Below are 16,602 nucleotides of genomic sequence, written 5' to 3'. Positions count from 1 at the left end.
TGAGGGGACAGAAAGGCTTGGGGGACTTTGAGCAAACACAGGTGGGGCATGGGTCAGTTCAAAGCCTTCCCTTGCATGTTACCCCTTTGGGACTGTCTTTGCTGAATGCAGTGACCTGGGGGATTATGCTGCGATCGAGGTCCCAGCAGGGGAGGGGCTCTGCTATCTAGACTGCTGGAGGGTGGGGTCCTTTGGCCAGACACTTCCCAGCCCAGGAGGACTTAAAACATGCCACCTCGTGTGTCACTCCACTTTGGCAGATTTTTTAAAACTTTAGTGAACAGGGATCTGGGCAAATGGTGCCGTTGCTCAATGAGAAGAAACCCAGAGGAAAAGAAACCCTTGTAAAACTTTTATTTTGAGTGGAACACGAGGTTCAGCTTGTGCCGTGTACTGTACATTCACTGAAGAAACGCCAGTGGACTTGGGCACCGGGGCCCACACCATGCCACAGAGGATGCAGGCCCAGGGCTTGCACTGTCCACGGGGGAGGGCGGGTCAGTCCAAGGTGGACAGACTGTGGCCTGGGACACCACAAGAGCGCAGTTCTAGGGACTGTGGCTCAGCTGAACTGTGGAGGGGCTGTGTCTTCTGACACTGCCCTCGCTGGGCTGCAAACGGCTCACGGTAGCGATACATTCACTGGGACATAGAGGTGGTGTCCGTAAAAGGGGGCTCAGAACACAGTTTCTACACAAGCACTCGGCACCCACACAACAGGGACATCACTCAAGCAGCATGGCCACAAATAACGTTACAGCGGTTCACATTCAGCACCCGCCCACGGTGGGAGACGTTGTCCGAAGAGCAGGCACATGAGCTCTGTGGAGAGGTGTCCCCCAGCCCTCCTCCTACCCAGAGTGTTCGCTCCATTGCTTAACCCCAAACCACGCGTGGTTCGAGAAGAGCAGAACTCCGGGCGACTGCATGCGTCCACACCCGAGGAAGAGATGAACACGCTCAAGTCTGGAATTCACCGCAGTCCAGCTGCACTTGCCATCCTGGAGGGCACGATGGACCTTGCGTGGCTCCCCGCAAGTGAGGACAGCATGAACAACCCCCTCAAGCTCTCCCAGCGAAGGCGGAGGTCTGCCCTCGGGGACGGAGGAAGCCGACAGGCTGGGAGACAAAACAAGACCCACATCCCAGGGACACACATAGCAGCAGCCACAGCCCCACATGTGGAGAGGTGGGATGGGATGGCAGCTGCGTTGCCACCTCAGCATGTGCCTGTGCCCTGCCTGGTTCACTGCCCACCTGGAGCCAAGGCAGGCAGGAGGCATTAGGTAGGATCTGAGTCCAGACTCGGGCCAGCCCTCTGGCCAGATGCGGCCGGGAGAGGCTGATGCACAGGCCAGGGTGGCACTGGGCCCCCTGCAAGTCCACAAGAAATGCCACTGCAGGCTGCAGGGAGGAAGGGGCTCAGCCCACACTGTGGCCCCTCGAGGACCACGAAGTTGCCACATCCAAGACAGAAGATGCACAGAGACCACCACTGACCGGGGGCAGGGACTGGGCAGTTCGGCTGCTACAAGGCTGGATTCTTGTGTCTGTTCAGGGAGTCGATGTAATGAAAAATGGCCCCCAGAGCCCAGCTGGTCTCAACGTTGTCAATTTTCCGAGTCAGCTTGAAAAGACAAAGGGGGGACACAGAGGGTCATCACATACCGTGACAGGAAAGGCCAGTGGGCATCTGTGGATGAAGGTGTGTGCTCAGGAGGCTAGAAGCAGCTCTGAGGGCTCCTTGGGAGCCAGGGACAGCTAGGGGATGGGACCCCAACAACGGGAGCAGCGGTTCCTGGCTCCTCACCCCGTAAAGGGGATGGGGGTGCCCAAGAGGCAAGTCCTTACCTTCAGCACTTTGCTCCTGGGAAAGCCAAATTCCTGCAGCAGCAGACTGATGTAGGTGAGGTCCATGCATGCAAAGGGGCTGCTCTGTGGCTGCGTCTCCAGGGTCCGACACACTGGGGGTGACATGGCCAGTTCCCCATCAGGTTCCAGATGATCCACTCCCAGGGCAGGGGGAGTGTGCAGATCCCAGTGCCTCCCACCCTGGCAGCCCCCCAGGACTGCAACTGAGTGCAAGAAGGCAAGGTGCCCAGAGCGCCCCAGAGACCGTGGCGAGGCTGGTCCCAGTGTCCCCCAGGCCCAGGCTCCAGGGCCAAGTGGCCCTGCACGTCTTGTCTTGGGGTCATGGGCTACCATCTCCTAGGCCACATCTCTGCACCTGAGACCCTGGACACCTCCTCAGGCGTCAACCTGAAAAAAACCTGGGCTTTCTGGGGAATGAAAATGAAAACTGAGGTATCTCAGAACAACCCACGCCTGCTCTTGAGGAAGAAGGACAGATCCATCGGGAGCCATCCCAGGATTCTGCTTGGAACCTTTTCCTGTTGAAGAGTGGCGGATACCCAGTGTTCATGGGGACAAACTGAAAGTGACGTGAAAGCTTAAAAAAAGAGCCACTCTTTTTGGGAGGGGGAAGGTAGGACCTTTTATGGAGAAATACACAAAGTTTAACTCTCAATCTGCAAATTGGAATGGCACCCAAAAGGGCAGAATGTTTATCCCAAGACTGCCCCATGTTCACTCCTGGCCACTGGGGCGAGTGTGAGGAGGGGGCAGTAGGATGGCGGGAGCGGTGTGGGGGCAGCTGTGCAAACCACCTGTGGTCCCGGGGGCAGCCCTCCACCCCCACATCCCAGGCTCGGCTGTGCAGGGTTCCCAACTTCTTCAGAGTTGTGTGACAATCGTGAACTTACTGGGACATGCCAGGGGAAATCACTCTTAGGGATACTGAGTAGCAGTGAAAAGGCGGCAGGAGAAGTGAAACTGAGCGAGTCTGTTCTTCACAACCATCTGAGAGAGGGGCTGAGACAGTGGCCCTTTCACAGCTGAGAACACCAAGGCCCCTCCCTGCCCACGGCCAATGTCAGGAGGGGCGGACCTGGCGTGTGGGCCCCACATGGTGACCTCAAGTGCATGCCGAACTCCACGCTGGAAGACCTATGAATGCTTGTTCACAGAATCAGGAGCCAAACCCGGGAGTTCTGGGGCCAGTGCCTACGTCATAAGCACCGTGGGGTATCTGTCGCCAGCTGAGCTGGCTTCCACAGTGTCACTTACCATAGCTGGCTGCGAGGTCAAAGTCTCCGACCACGAGGCTGCCTCCCTTCTCTGCATCTGTGGGACGAGACAGAACACCCGGTCTGCAGAGCATCGGGAAGCCTGGGGTGCTGCTGAGGCCTAACGCTGGTGCTGGGCACACTGGACCCAGCGCTCCAAGGCACCGAGGGCGGCTCTCGAGACAGGCCCTCCAGCCGCAGGCGGCCGCCCGCCACGCTATGGAGGTTTCTGAGTGATGTGGCTCAGAGCTGGCAGGTGTTCCACACAGGACCACACCGCGGGAAGAGGGGTCAGAGGGTCACTCCACACCCCAACCCTGCAGTGTCCCCCCCAGAGAAAGCTCACCAGGATCCCTGGGCCCCAAAGTGAACAAATCCTAATTTTAAGTTAAGCAAAATAAAAGTACAGAAAAGGATATGTTTCCTGAAGCCCTGGCACTGAGCTCAGCATATTCTAGCATCAGTTTCCCAAATGGGGAAAAAAACATTTTTAAAAAAAAACAGTGAGGGGTGGTTTGCTGGGTCACCTTCCACCCTGGCCACCCCCGGGGCCCTGGTCAACAGCGGCACAGCCAGGGGCACGGGGAGCTGGAACCGTGGCGTCACTGGCTTCTCTCGAGCAGCTTTTATTTTAAACATTAGTGTTCTTATTCTAAAGACAGGCCACACACTCCGATATTCTCTATTTCATTAAAAAAAGTCCTGGTCACCACTCACTGAAGTGACTCCACGACCCTCTCCAGAGTCTCCACAGCCTGACGAGCACCAGCTTTGCAAACTACAAACACCTCCTTCTGCCCTGAGCTGGCTCCCTGGGTCGTGGTGGGTCGCGGTGAGACTCCACATTAAGTGGGCTGACCATCCCACGGAGAGAGCAGCCACCCACACACCACAGAAGGGCTCCTCCAGCCAGAGCTCCTCCCCGGGCCAGCAAGGAGTGGCTGCGTGTCCAAGAAGGTCAAACAACGTGAGTCAGCACAGGGCAAGACCTGCCTTCGAGTGGGAAGTTAAATCGACAGCAAGTATCTGAACATGTATCCGACAGGTAACTTTACTAAATGGCTCAAAAAACTAATCTGTCTATAAAAAGGGGGCTTATTACTTCCTACTAAGGACAAGATGCCTTCCCCCGTCTACTTCTGCCGTCCTGCAGAGTCCATGACAGCAGGGTTACTCGGCTGTCACAGGCCCTCTGCCCCGGGAGACCCACACCAGCCCTGACCACCCCACTCGGCCCAGCCGGGCCCCTCACCTATGAGGCCGACGCTGGCTGCCAGGTCATAATAGTAGGAGAAAGCGTAAAAATCCACGTGCTTCACTTCTTCTGTCCTGTGCACTTTGTTTCGCAGGATCTCTGACACTCTGCTGGCGCACAGCTCGTGCAGGCTCGCTTCTGGGGGACACCACAAAGCCAGAGGTTAGGTGCCCCAGGCACCCGGGCCACGCAGTCCCTCAGGGCCCTTCCCCGGTGACTTGAGACCCTGACCTGAACCGGCAGAATCCCCCAAAGTTGGGACTGCTCACTGCACACGTCAAGAGCAGCCCTTTAGGGGCCGCAGCACTGCTGGCCCAGGTCAGCAGGGAGAGACACCCCTGAGTATGAAGGTGGCCAGAGACTCCTGACCCCAAGGGGGAGGCCACTGAATCCTGATACCTGCCGACACCAGCTAGGCCCTGAGCAGCCGTCCTGACCCAGCCCGTAGGGACTGTCTCTGGCCCGTGCTCATCCTCTGCCAGCCCTGCCTTCCACTTCATCAGCCACCTCGGTGGGGGGCCTGCACCCTCACTGTGTCACCATTGAGGAAAGAGGAGCCTAGCAGGCCACGGCCAGGCTCAGGCCAGGCTAGGTGGAGAACAGCAACACAGGACCCCAGCGGCTGGCGGACTGCTGAGCATGCCTGACGGGCACCTGGCCCGGCCTCCCACCTACCCCCAGTCCTGCTCCCCCATCTCCTGCTGTTCCAAATGCTTCCCCGTGTTCGCACAGTCCACAGAGCCACACCCTTGCCCTTCAACTTCATTTCCTCCTGCTGTCCCTGGGCAGCTCACACCACCTCCTCCGTGTGCAGTGAACACAGCAGCAGCCACTTCAGGGCCTTTGTGTGTGCTGCTCCTCCGGCCTGCAGAGCCGCTGCTTTAGGTCTGTGCGGCTCACCCCCACCCCTTCCCGTCACCCCATGAGGCCTTGGCTGGCCATCCTGGTTGAAACTGCAATCTCCCTGCCAGCACCCTCTGCCCCGTTTTATTTTTCTTGGAAGCACTTTCATGTGCTTCATGTCGGACTCCCCCACTGGGACTCCAGCTGCACTGCCCTGCCGTGCCCTGGCCTGCAGCGGGGCCTGACCCTTGCCACATGCACAAGTGGACGACTGAGGCAGAGGGATCTGCACAGTCACCAAAACCAGATGTGTCCCATGCCCAAGTGTCCATCCTGGAAACTACATTTCAATCTTTCCTTTAAAGGAACTACAAAGAGCAACAGAGACCACCCAGGGCGAGAGGGGTGAGTTTGGCGGGGCCCATGGTCACCAGGCAGTGGGGGCTCGCAGCCTTGGGCAGGTGGGTGGAGCAGACCCTGCCACAGGAGAAGCCCTGACTTGTCCCTCTATTCAACTCTGCTCAGCACTGAGCCTCCGGGCTGACGGCCAGATGTGGTCACTTGTCTCCGAGCCCCGAGGTGGTTCAGGTCCCTCCTCACTGGAGGCTTGTCAGGAAATTCTGCCCTTTGGAGGAAGCATTGAGCGCCAGACAAAGGAGCCTTGTGCAGAGGCCCGAGGGAGGGAGGGAGGGAGCGTTCCCAGTGCTCTGGCAAAGGCCTCCTGCAGGAGGGTTCTCAGAACCTCTGTTCCCAGGGCAAGCCCTTGTCTGTGAGCCCGTGAGCAGGGTCTGGACGGCCGCCCTGCTCCTCAGGGGACGTGGGAAAGGCACAGGGGAGGGGACAGAAGCCACTGATGAAGAAATCCCCATACCTGCCTTCTGCCCTGAAATTCTGTATGTAACTTCGGTGTGCTCCCACTCTCCTTTGAAGCTGGGAGACAAACAGGGGCTGACCAACTCCTTTCCATCCTTCGCTGAAATAAAAAGATACAAACAAGAAAGAAAACGGAAAGCACCTTACCACCGGGCCTGCACGGAGCTGTGCTGTGGACGCCGCAGAGGCATGCTGCCCTGGAGCGTCACGGGATGTGCTTCCTTCTGCCACATGAGACCTGACTCTTGGGGGCCTTCCGGGACCACCCCCCTCTGTTAAGGAAGCAGCAGCAAAGCCTCATCCACCCTGGAAACATGACAAATACTCAAACTACAGGGCCAAGCACTGTTCAGTCAATTGTCACAATGACCCTATCAGGAGGGAGCTGTCACTGTCCAATATTATAGATGACCGAGGCCACAAGTAGCCGGCAGGTTGGTGACAAGGCCACGACAAGAACCACTAGGTGCCACCAGGCCTTGAATTGAATCTGTGCTGCTCCACGACACAAAAGCTGGGTCCCACACTAGCAAATGAAGTGCAGTGGTGGTCTCCAGGGCTGTCCCTGCAGTGCCACCCCTCAAGGACAGCATGCTGCTCACCCACTGAGGGAGGGGCAAGCCCCTCCCCTGGCTTCTGGCCTGGGCCTATTTTCCCCAATGGACTGGACAGAAAATGATGGCATGTGACTTCAGAGCAGTCTTCCTCCTCCGGAGCTGCCAGGAAAGCAGCCCAGGCTACTCTGCTGGGGCAAGGCCATATGCAGGAGTGCCCAGGTGCAGAGAGCCACCCTGGCCAGGCCACACGGGACCCTTGGGTCCCCACTGGGTATGCCCAGGTGCAGACAGCTGCCCCAACTGGGCCACACAGGACCCCTGGGACCCCCGTGGAGGTGTACCCGGCAGAGCCCTGTGGAATCACGAGAAACCACGTGATTGCTGTTTGCTGTTTTCCCCACTCCATTTGGGGGTGTCTCATATAATGGCAGCCAACGAAACAGGCTCATCCTCCTGGCTGGTGTCACAGTCCTCAAGAATCCAAAACAGGCACTTTGTACAGCCTGACGAGGAGACAAGACCGTCCCCGCTGCTCTGTGGAGTGGGTGAGGACTCAGGAGGCTGAGCCGTGAAGCTACAGAGAATCACGGAGGGGCAACTGGGGCCTGCCTTCTCGCTGGCTACATGATAGGTGTTTTCTGGCCTTCTTTAGTTGCAGGTGTGTCCGGGACGTGGATGTGTTTTTGGTTTGCAACAAAAGGGATACTATTATGAAAAAGAAAGAACTGAAACAGGGTATGCACGGGAAAACAAGAATTCCAGTTGCACACTCCTGCTCTGTCAGAATATCCAGGCCCCTGGAAGAGGTGGGCCGAGGAAAGGCCTCTGCGCCCTGGTGGGGACCCTCAGGGAAGACAGGTGGCACCAGCCTCAGGGCAGTGCCTCCCCCCCTCGATCCGCCAGGCCATCCCCAAGCTCTCCGAAGAGCCTGCGCGCACTGCTCGAGGCCTATCAGGCAGGAGCAGAGGCGGCCCGCGCCCAGGCATGGGCTCCATCTCTGGTCAAACACCACATCTGCAAGGGCCAAGCTCGTTTTCTGTGATCCTTGACAGAGCAAGAGATGACGGAGGGACGTTCTCACAATGCTGGACTCGTGAACAAGAGAAACTTTCCCTGAAGGCAACACCCGCATCACGTCCCCACAGCCCCTGCTGTACTGTCTGGGACAAGGTTCTCTCTTCAAATCTCCCAAGCGAGTCCACTCCAAATGTAGGTGATGACCGTACGTCAGTTAGGTTCTTAAAATCCTCCAGCTTTGTGTTTCAGAAATGATTTCACTAGCATCTCTTTAAAAAAAAAAATTAGAATGTGCACAGGTAAAACACATTGTCCTTGGTCTCTACCAGGGTGCCACCAACAAGATCTGGGACATGTCCCTCCTGGGCCAGCAGCACCCATGTCCCACCGGGCACCAGCGTGCTGCCACGATAGCAGCGGGGCGGAAGGGCTGGGAGGGGCAGGACCTCTCCCGGGGGCCAGGCGGCCGCCCTCCCAAGGGGCTCCTCATTCGCACTGAGAAAGGAAGGCAGAGGCCGCACAGCAGGCCTCAGACGTCAGGTCCACTCACCAGGCTGCCCCTCCACGCCGCCCAGGATCGCCAGCCGCGCCGACATCAACCCGAGCCCAAGGTAACTGTGGAACAACACCCTGGGTGAGGGGTGGCCTGCTAAGGCGCAGGGCACAGCATGCTCAACCACCAGGACCCAGCACAAGTGGGAAAGGACAGATCTGTGGCAAGGTAGTTAGCAAGGCCTTTCTGCCGCTTCTACAAGCCTCTTTTTGTAGAGTCTGGGCATTCAGCTAAGCAACCCACCGAGTGGGGGCCTGTTACATGACAGCAGCTCACCTGGGAGCTGTGGCCTGGCAGTAAATGAGGCAGGTTCAGCCCTGGTGTTCAGAATCCACCAAAGGTGCCATGAGGCAAACAGGTGGCCCAGAAAACTCCACATGGGCTCTGCCCACTCTTTCTCAAACCTCCTCCAAAGCAGAATAGAATCAGCACAAAAGGAGAAATGTCATTACGCTGCAGGTAAAAAATGAAGGAGGAAGAGGAGGCAAGTCCAGGTGGAGTGGATTCAGGGCGTGGGGGATTCCAGGACCTGCTCATGCCGGAGGCTCGGGAGGGGCCCTGCGATGCTGGGGGCCGTGTGCCCGACCACCCGCGTTCCGGAAGGCAGACCTGTAGGAGTAGAGCTTGTAGGTCCTGTTGAACATCCGGAGTGCGGTCAGGTAGCCGGGCGGGGAGGCCTGCAGGGTGGCCTGGGGAGAACACAAGGCTACTGTCCTTCCTGCAGGTCTTTCTATAACGTTGTCCCCACCCTCAATTCATTTGAAAGGATGGGGATACTCAGATGGAGTCAAATAAATGAGCCTTTCATTAAAGTCACACGCTGTGAAAGAACACGAGCAAGCAATGAAAAATAACACGTCCAGAATGAAAAACTGGTTTCCTTCCTTACGAGTAACATTTTACTCATTTCGACACATGTGGCCCAGCCAAGACAACCATCATATCAGTAAGCCTAAGTGCTCTACTCCACTGAAAACTAAAAATAATGAGAAGAAAATGAGTGGGTGAGGAGGAAACTGTTTCTAAAGCAGTAGATGGTCTTATTGGGGAGTGTTTTCATCTCCCTTAGAACATTTATCTTGAAAAGGGTTGACTGACTCTCCCCATCCACATACTGGACTAAATAATGTCCACTCTTTCTCCTTCCCTGGAACGCTGAAGAGGGAAGAAGCAAAGCCTTCACATTCTCTGGCCTAAAGGTCTCCAGCTATTATCTAATTTAGCATCCCACTAACAACCAAATTTCGTTATGGGGTTTTTTTGCAGGCAGAGTTAAAACCCAGCTAAGAAGCACCATCTACGAATGAGTCTGGCCCTCAGAAGAGGAAATGACCTCAGGGGCACCTTTGGCCTCCTCCAGGGGTGGGCTGTACCACCCTCCATAGCGGTGTACCCCAGGCAGGGCCTCCCTGGCCCCCCTCACGGGTGAGCGGGCCTCAGAGGTGGGCAGGGTGCTGCGGTCGGCAGGGGCTGGTTACCTCGAGCCGTGGCAGGAAGGTGATCTGGGTGGATCCTCCTCCCAAATCCAGCATGCCCACACTGCTCCTTCCCGGGGCTTTCAAACTGCCTGAGTACAGCAAGTGAAACATAGCACTGTCGTGTTAGCAAGCAGGTTAGAACAGCAGAAAAGTGAAAGAGGTTAAAAGCCAGGCTCTTCAGTAGAAAGATAAAGAAGATACAGATGTAGCTCACCTATTTAAGAATCTCCATTTAAAGTTGCACTACACATTTAAGGGATAAGATCAATGGCTCTACCAGCTACGGTTTTAATTTGGATCATGACAGGACATTAACCTTTAGGAGACATACGGGACCCGTTGTATCTACTGGGAAGAAGGCCACTGGCTCACCTCCCACAGACACTGGCTCCTCTGAAATTCCAGCACAGGCCCTGCAAGGCCCCGCTCCCAAAGCATCTGAGGGGGAGGCTCCCCATCCGTCTCCTCACATCTCTCTACTCACGAAAGGGGCAGATCTCGCCAGGAAACTCCTTCCTTTTTCATACATACGTCAGAGATACTGCTCTTTTCCATAATTCCAGTAAAGGGACAAAAATCCACATGCACTAGAACAACAAAAACTGACTCTTTGCCACCTGTTTCTAAGAACAGATGCCTCTGTTTCCTGTTCCACCTACAACAGAGGAACTCAATTATATCATTCCCATCACATTTAATATTTGAAGACGTGCCTAGTTTTAGCCATAACTTCCCGAAGAAATGAGCAGACAGGGCCCCTGGGGGAAGTTGTGCAGAAGATGGGGTGGGGCCGTGCTGGGACGGAAGGACCCCTCCTAGCATGTGAGCTCGCTGCTCCCTTGCCCCTAGCCAGGCCCGACACCCCACTGTAAGCCAGCAACACCATAAAAACCCTGAAGGGCTATCTTAGCAGAAACGAGGCCGCTGCCCTCAAGAAAGCCCGGCTGAGCCCTCCTCTGCAGGCGTCTGTGAACCGCTGGCCTTGATGACAAAGTAACATGCACCTGTCAGGAAGTTGACGGTGATCCACGCTGAAACGCCTGGAAGAGAGTGTCACAGACAACATTTTAGTCACTTGCGATGTTGTCAACGTAACAAACAGGGCTGCTGCATAACTATTTTCAAATTTCAGGGGCACAAAGGGACCACTTCCCCACTACGCTTAGCCTCCAGGCCATCTAGAGAGGAGCGTGACCCGACCATGAACCCGGCAGCTTCTGACAGACTATCCTGGAAGATAACACACTAACCTGGGTACTCTACCAAATGCCACCTCTCTGCCTCCCATTCTTCACCACCAGCTTCCGCTTTTTGGAAGAAGCAGGAGAAGAATCCGATGCTCCTCCCCTCCCCCATATATACTCTTAAGGTCATATTTAAAATTAGGCTAGTGAGGAAGCTAAAATGTCTCTCTCTTAGAATTAACAATGCAACAGCAACATAAATGTGGCAGCAACTGGAGATTCACTCCCAATGTTCTTAAAACTGAAAACATGATGGTTCCAGAAACTTCATCTGTGTCAGGTTCAGAGCTGGTCAGGAGAGAGTCTGTCTCTGACACTGGCCCCCAAAAGACCCTCTGGGACACTGAAATCGTGAATGGGAAAGGCTGAGACTTCAGTGATCCCTCACTCGGGCATCTGGCCAAGCAGAAAGCACCCACCCGGGGTTCCAAATAGCAGCACCACTCAGCACCTGCCTCACCGCACAGATGCGCTTTTGGCGACTCTACCTTCGTCTGTTCCATTCATGATGGAAACACAGTCATCCCCTACAAGGAAAGGCGATGCCTTAAATACTTCTTTCACCTAAACATAGAGAGAGACACCTTTTTCACCCATTAGAACTGAAGGTCGATAGCTTTGCTTTGCATCATGCTTTCAGAAGGCCGTAACAACACACCAGAGGAACCTGCAGCGTTCCGAGGTAATAAATCTTAAAAATATTTTGTTCAAACTTCTCTAATCCTCCGTGAGGAGAGGTTCCTCAGTTAGTCCACTCCCTGGGCTGGCTGAGGCACGTGCTGCCCTGGAGACCCCATCCTGAGCCGCTCCGGGCTGGAAGGGCTCCAGCAGACTGGATCGGCCAGGCTGAGCCCGGCACAATGAGCCTGTTGGGCCCCAAACACTGCCCTGCTTTGGGACGTGAGATGAAGGAGCAGGAAGACCTACAAGGTAAAGCTTATACCTGGGCCCTCCCATGAGGCCTGGTGGGCCCTGCTCCAGGGGGATGGCCTGGTGGGCCTCTGGCTGTATTTCCTCGCCCACCTCCCAGCAAGTCTCTACACACAGAAGCTTCAGAACCTTTGCACCCCACAATCGGACTTTGTGAGGCCATCACCTCAGAGGGACCCAGTCTGGAAGGGGTCTAGGGGCAGAGGAGGATCACTTTGCTTAGAGCAGTCCCCTAACTCCTGGCTGGGAAGATGCATTCCCAGCCCACTGCAGTGTGGGCGCCGGGGCTGGGAGAGAGGAGGCTAAAAGGCCTCTTCAACAGCATATCTAGGTGCCAGACCAAGAGCAGGATGAGCTGTCCCTGTGGGGACCAAGCCAAGCAGGCTTGAGCTGAAATGCCACCACCAAGTCCCTGGAGGGAGGGAAGCCCTCAAAGGCACAATGTACTTTTAAAATAATGTTGTTTTTCTCCTCAGAAAACACAGATGCACTCTAGAAAAACATGAATAGCCTTAAATGTCACAAGGAAGAAAATGTCATTCACCCAGCATCCCTCTACCTAAAGGTGATGCTGTGAACATTCTGAGGGGTTCCCTCTTCAGGAAGTGTCTACACATCCTGCCCGACTACTCTATCGTGGCTGGGAGTTAAGTGTTTCTAGCTATCATTAGCCACTGGGGGCTGCTTAATGACAGCGGGGAAATGGCTGAGCTCACCTTTTGCAGCAACTTCTGAGCCTTCTCTCCCGGCAACAGTCGTAAGCCAGCGGTGGCCTTGAGGACCAGGGGGGTGGTCTTCCAGAAGTCGAAGGGAATGTCCTGTTTAGCAACATCCAGGAGTTCCTGGATCCCCTGAGCACTCTGTGAAGGTGGTAAGAGCAAGGCAGGGTCTGTCAAATGCAGCATACAAGGTCACACGTGCCACTTCCACTCTTGTGGTTTATAAACATGATTTTTTTCTACTTTCCAAATCGGCAGGAAACAGTGATGCAAGTGGTACTGGCATGGGCATGTGTGTGGGGACATGGGGACCAGGCAAACATGGAAGTGGCAGGGCAAGGACAGGTCAGGAGGAAGAGCCTGCTGCTCTAACCCAGCCTGGCAGCCGAGGCCTAGCCAGCCCCATGCTGGCCCCACCGCAGCCTCAGATGAGTCTCGGCTCCCCTGGATGTCAGGAAGGGAAGGTGTGGGAACTGAGGCATCCCAGGGTCCCTCCCAGCACTAAATCTCACCAGTAACTGTGATACATCAAGGAACCACTTCACCTGCTAGAGTGCTCGAGACCCAAAGCCAGGGGAGGGCCTCTGTCAGTGTGGGTGTGTGGGGGCACCTTGGGAAAATGGCTGGGCACACCCACAAGTGCAATGCCTGGGGGCACGTGGGCGATGTCTGTCTAAGGGAAAAAGACACGTTCCTTTTGCCCAGAAATCCCATTCTAAAAAACTATCCGAGAGATGCCCTTGCATGTGTGAGCAAAGAGGTACATGTTGGATGACAGACTGCAGCCTTTCTGTGCTGTTAAGAGAGAAAGACTGGACATTATCTAGACGTCCTTTCGGAGGGCGCTACAGTTCCGTAAGTAAATGTGCAGCATACGCTGCAATACCACTCAGCCGGAATACCAAGGAGGCATGCTGACGTTAAGTGACTTCCAAGCTCAAAGACAAAAGCAAAGTGCATCACAGCGTCAACACCTCTCTACTATGTATGCAAAACAAAAGGGGAAGAATGCAGATGCCTTTGCGCATGTACACATCAACTAGCCCTTGAAGGATAGCTAAGAAAGCAGGGACAGGCCCCTGAGCAGCCTGGAGCTCAGGGGGTCAGAGCTATTGCCCTGGGGAAAGTGGATACTTGTCTCAACTGCCAGTGTTACCTATTCAATTAAGGCTTTAACAATCCTAGCAGTTTATTCTAAAGATACCTAATTTAATCAAGTTTAACCTTGTGTTCGCTCTAGAATCACTAATTTCAATTTGTTTTTAACCAAGCGACAGGAAAGCAAGGCATGAACTACATAGTCTGAGACCAAGACAATGTATCAGCTCATGACTTAAAAGAAACTTATGACTCTACTGGCCACAAATCTGTAGCCAGTTTCATGAGCACCTCAGTGGAAAATCAGGCATCCTGTCATTAGCGTAGTTGTAATAGAAGTATAAGTGCTACGAACTTACAAAAATCATTATTTGACAGTTTAATTAAATTTATTTGGTTTTCTGAATTTTGCGTAATTTTTTTTTTTTTTTTTTTGAGACAGGGTCTCACTTTGTCACCCAGGCTGGAGTACAGTGGTTCAATCACAGGTCACTGTAGCCTCAAACTCCTGGGCTAAAGTGATCCTCCCACCTCAGCCTCCCAAGTAGCTGGGACTACAGGTGCACATCACCAAACCTGGCTAATTTTTAAGAATTTTTTGTAGAGATGGGGTCTCACTATGTTGCCCAGGCTGGTCTTGAACTCCTGGCTTTGAGTGGGAGTGACCCTCCCACCTTGGCTTCCTAGAGCATAGGCGTGAGCCACCGCATCCAGCCCATAATACCTTTTTAACTTTAATTTTTTATTTTAGTCAATGTTTGTCATCTTTAATCAAAGAAACTACAACAAAAAATTAAGAATGGGTTATGTAAAATATACAAAAATAAATTAGTGTAAAAAACTGTTTTTCTTTTTAAAGAAAAGTGTCGCCCTGTGTCGCCCAGGCTGGACTCAAACTCCTGGGCTCAAGTAATCCTCCCACCTCGCCTCCCAAGTAGTTGAGACTACAGGTGCACCACACCATGCCCAGCTTTAGTGTAAAAAAATTTAAATAACTGTCAAATAATGCTTTTTGTAAGTTTGCAGCATTTGTGCTTATGAACAGCATCAATACTTTGGGACCCCACGTAGAGGGCCAGAGTACTGGTGGGGCGGGCCTGGGAGATCAGGGTGGGGGGCACCATTTTCCTCTGGGCTCACACGCTACACCCGATCTGTCAGTCTGATCATCCTCAACGGCATGAAATGCCCCAGCCGCACCACCAAAGATGCCTTCCTTTGCGAAGACAGCGTACTGCATGCAAAGGAAAGGAGCTGGCTTTAATGCATTGCACAGTCAGATCTGACGAACAAACAGACATGACAGAAGATCTTTACCTTTTCAACGTCATCAGCATAAGCAGAGAGACCTGGCTTCAGTGCTTTGAAGGTTTCATGGGTCAAAGTGGGAGTTTCTGAGGGGAAAATGTTTAATAAAAGGGCAAAATTATTAACACAGACGTAGATGTGTGAAAATGTAAAACTGTGACTAGCCACACTTTTCAAAGGCACGTGGGTTGCAACACAGACCAATCCCAGAGTAGCAGAGGCCCCTCAGCTGTTTCTTGTCTAAATTCTGCCTGTTTAGTTCAGCTGGACCACTGAGTGTGATACCTAATGTTTTAACCAGAACTTTACTTTTTTAAAAAGGCAACTTTATTGAGGATAATTCACATGCAAAAAATTACATCCATTTAAAGTATTAAATTTTAGCATAGCTAATTCTTGTTGATTCAACAAATAGAGGAACAAGATAAATGACTCCAAACTGCAAATAAGAAACTAATTGACTTGATTCTAGAATGGATATATTACAGGGTTCTAAAGATTTGAGTTTTTCCTTCTTTTTAAAAGGTGGAGTGTTTTAAATTATTAGGAGTAGTCAGGACTCACGTGCATACAGCAGGGAAAGTGTTGTGAGGCACACCAAATTCAGACACAAAGACTCAGGAGGAAAAACCAGACCAGAAAAAATCAGGGACAAAACTTTTCAAAAGACTTTTCTCTCCAAAAAGAAAACACTGGACCATGGCTATTAGAGGAGCACACACTGACTCGCTGCCTTCAACTCAGCTTCAAAACCATTTTTGGAGGTAAGTAGATATGGCATTTAAATATTTAACTATTGTAATAAGTTAAAAATAAAGCAGATGAAATGAAAAGTAAATAAAATACGCCACACCAGCTTTGGAAAGTGTGACTAGAAGTGTCTAGTGCCAGTAGAGCACTTCAGTGACAGAATGGCATCTGCTCCAAAGGCAAGAGGGTCAGTCGAGAACCAGAGAGGAGGGACACCCAGATGTGTGACTGGGGACCCGCCCAGCAGAGGGCTGGAGGCACATGCGGAGGGCAAACCTCAGGGCCACAGGCACAAGAGAGACAGCGGGAAACTGCACCATGGGAGGAGACCGAAGCGGAGAGCAGAGGAACAGAGGGAAGAGCCGGGCAGCTGCCCACCCTCCTGCCTGAGGCGTCCAGTCCCCCAGAAGCACAGCTGACCGGGCCCAGGCTCCAGCTCCCTCAAGAGGAGGGCCCTTTCCTCTGCTGTCCCTGCTGTCTGGGCCTGCAGCAGCTCCAAGCTGGCCTGGGTTCTGGGTCTTTGCTACTTATGTGACCTGCCTGGAATCCTGGTTCCCACGAGCCTGAATCTGGGGTGACTTCCTGCCTTAAACCCTCCTGACACAACCTACAGCCTAAGTCATGGTCCCAGCCACCTGACCTGCCGGTGACTGTGGGGAGGGGACAGACTACCAGGCACCCTCCAGGGTCTCGGCTGCCCTTCAGTGGTGGTCACCACTTGCTAGGGTTAAGAGCAACTTGGGACTCCTGGGAAATTTAGATGCTGCGTCCCGCCCACACCCTGAGTCAGCATCTCTGGAACCTGCATTTTGACAAGCTCCCAGGTGAGTCCATGGCAGGGGGTCCAGCCCA

At 53.7% G+C, this 16,602-nt stretch overlaps 1 protein-coding gene across 4 annotated transcripts in view; it reads right to left on the bottom strand.

The window, feature by feature from the left end:
* Positions 1-339: 339 nt before the first annotated feature.
* ENTPD6 (ectonucleoside triphosphate diphosphohydrolase 6) overlaps positions 340-16,602 on the bottom strand; it is a 29,902-nt gene continuing 13,639 nt past the window's right edge. For 3 of the 4 annotated variants that reach the window (XM_045528835.1, XM_045528838.1, XM_045528836.1), the window contains 12 exons: positions 15,010-15,086; positions 12,592-12,735; positions 11,434-11,509; positions 10,706-10,741; positions 9,702-9,790; positions 8,833-8,912; positions 8,221-8,285; positions 6,095-6,196; positions 4,378-4,518; positions 3,127-3,183; positions 1,852-1,964; positions 340-1,627 (listed from right to left, as the gene is read on the bottom strand). In XM_045528835.1, coding sequence (XP_045384791.1) covers positions 1,529-1,627; positions 1,852-1,964; positions 3,127-3,183; positions 4,378-4,518; positions 6,095-6,196; positions 8,221-8,285; positions 8,833-8,912; positions 9,702-9,790; positions 10,706-10,741; positions 11,434-11,509; positions 12,592-12,735; positions 15,010-15,086 — 1,079 coding nt within the window. In that variant the 3' untranslated portion in view covers positions 340-1,528. The remainder of the gene's footprint in view (positions 1,628-1,851; positions 1,965-3,126; positions 3,184-4,377; positions 4,519-6,094; positions 6,197-8,220; positions 8,286-8,832; positions 8,913-9,701; positions 9,791-10,705; positions 10,742-11,433; positions 11,510-12,591; positions 12,736-15,009; positions 15,087-16,602) is intronic. The other variant, XM_045528837.1, reaches the window with a different exon arrangement.

This window comes from Lemur catta, chromosome 17, assembly GCF_020740605.2.
Source record: "Lemur catta isolate mLemCat1 chromosome 17, mLemCat1.pri, whole genome shotgun sequence".
NCBI classification, from domain to species: Eukaryota; Metazoa; Chordata; class Mammalia; order Primates; family Lemuridae; genus Lemur; species Lemur catta.
This window is presented reverse-complemented; position numbering and strand designations above follow the sequence as displayed.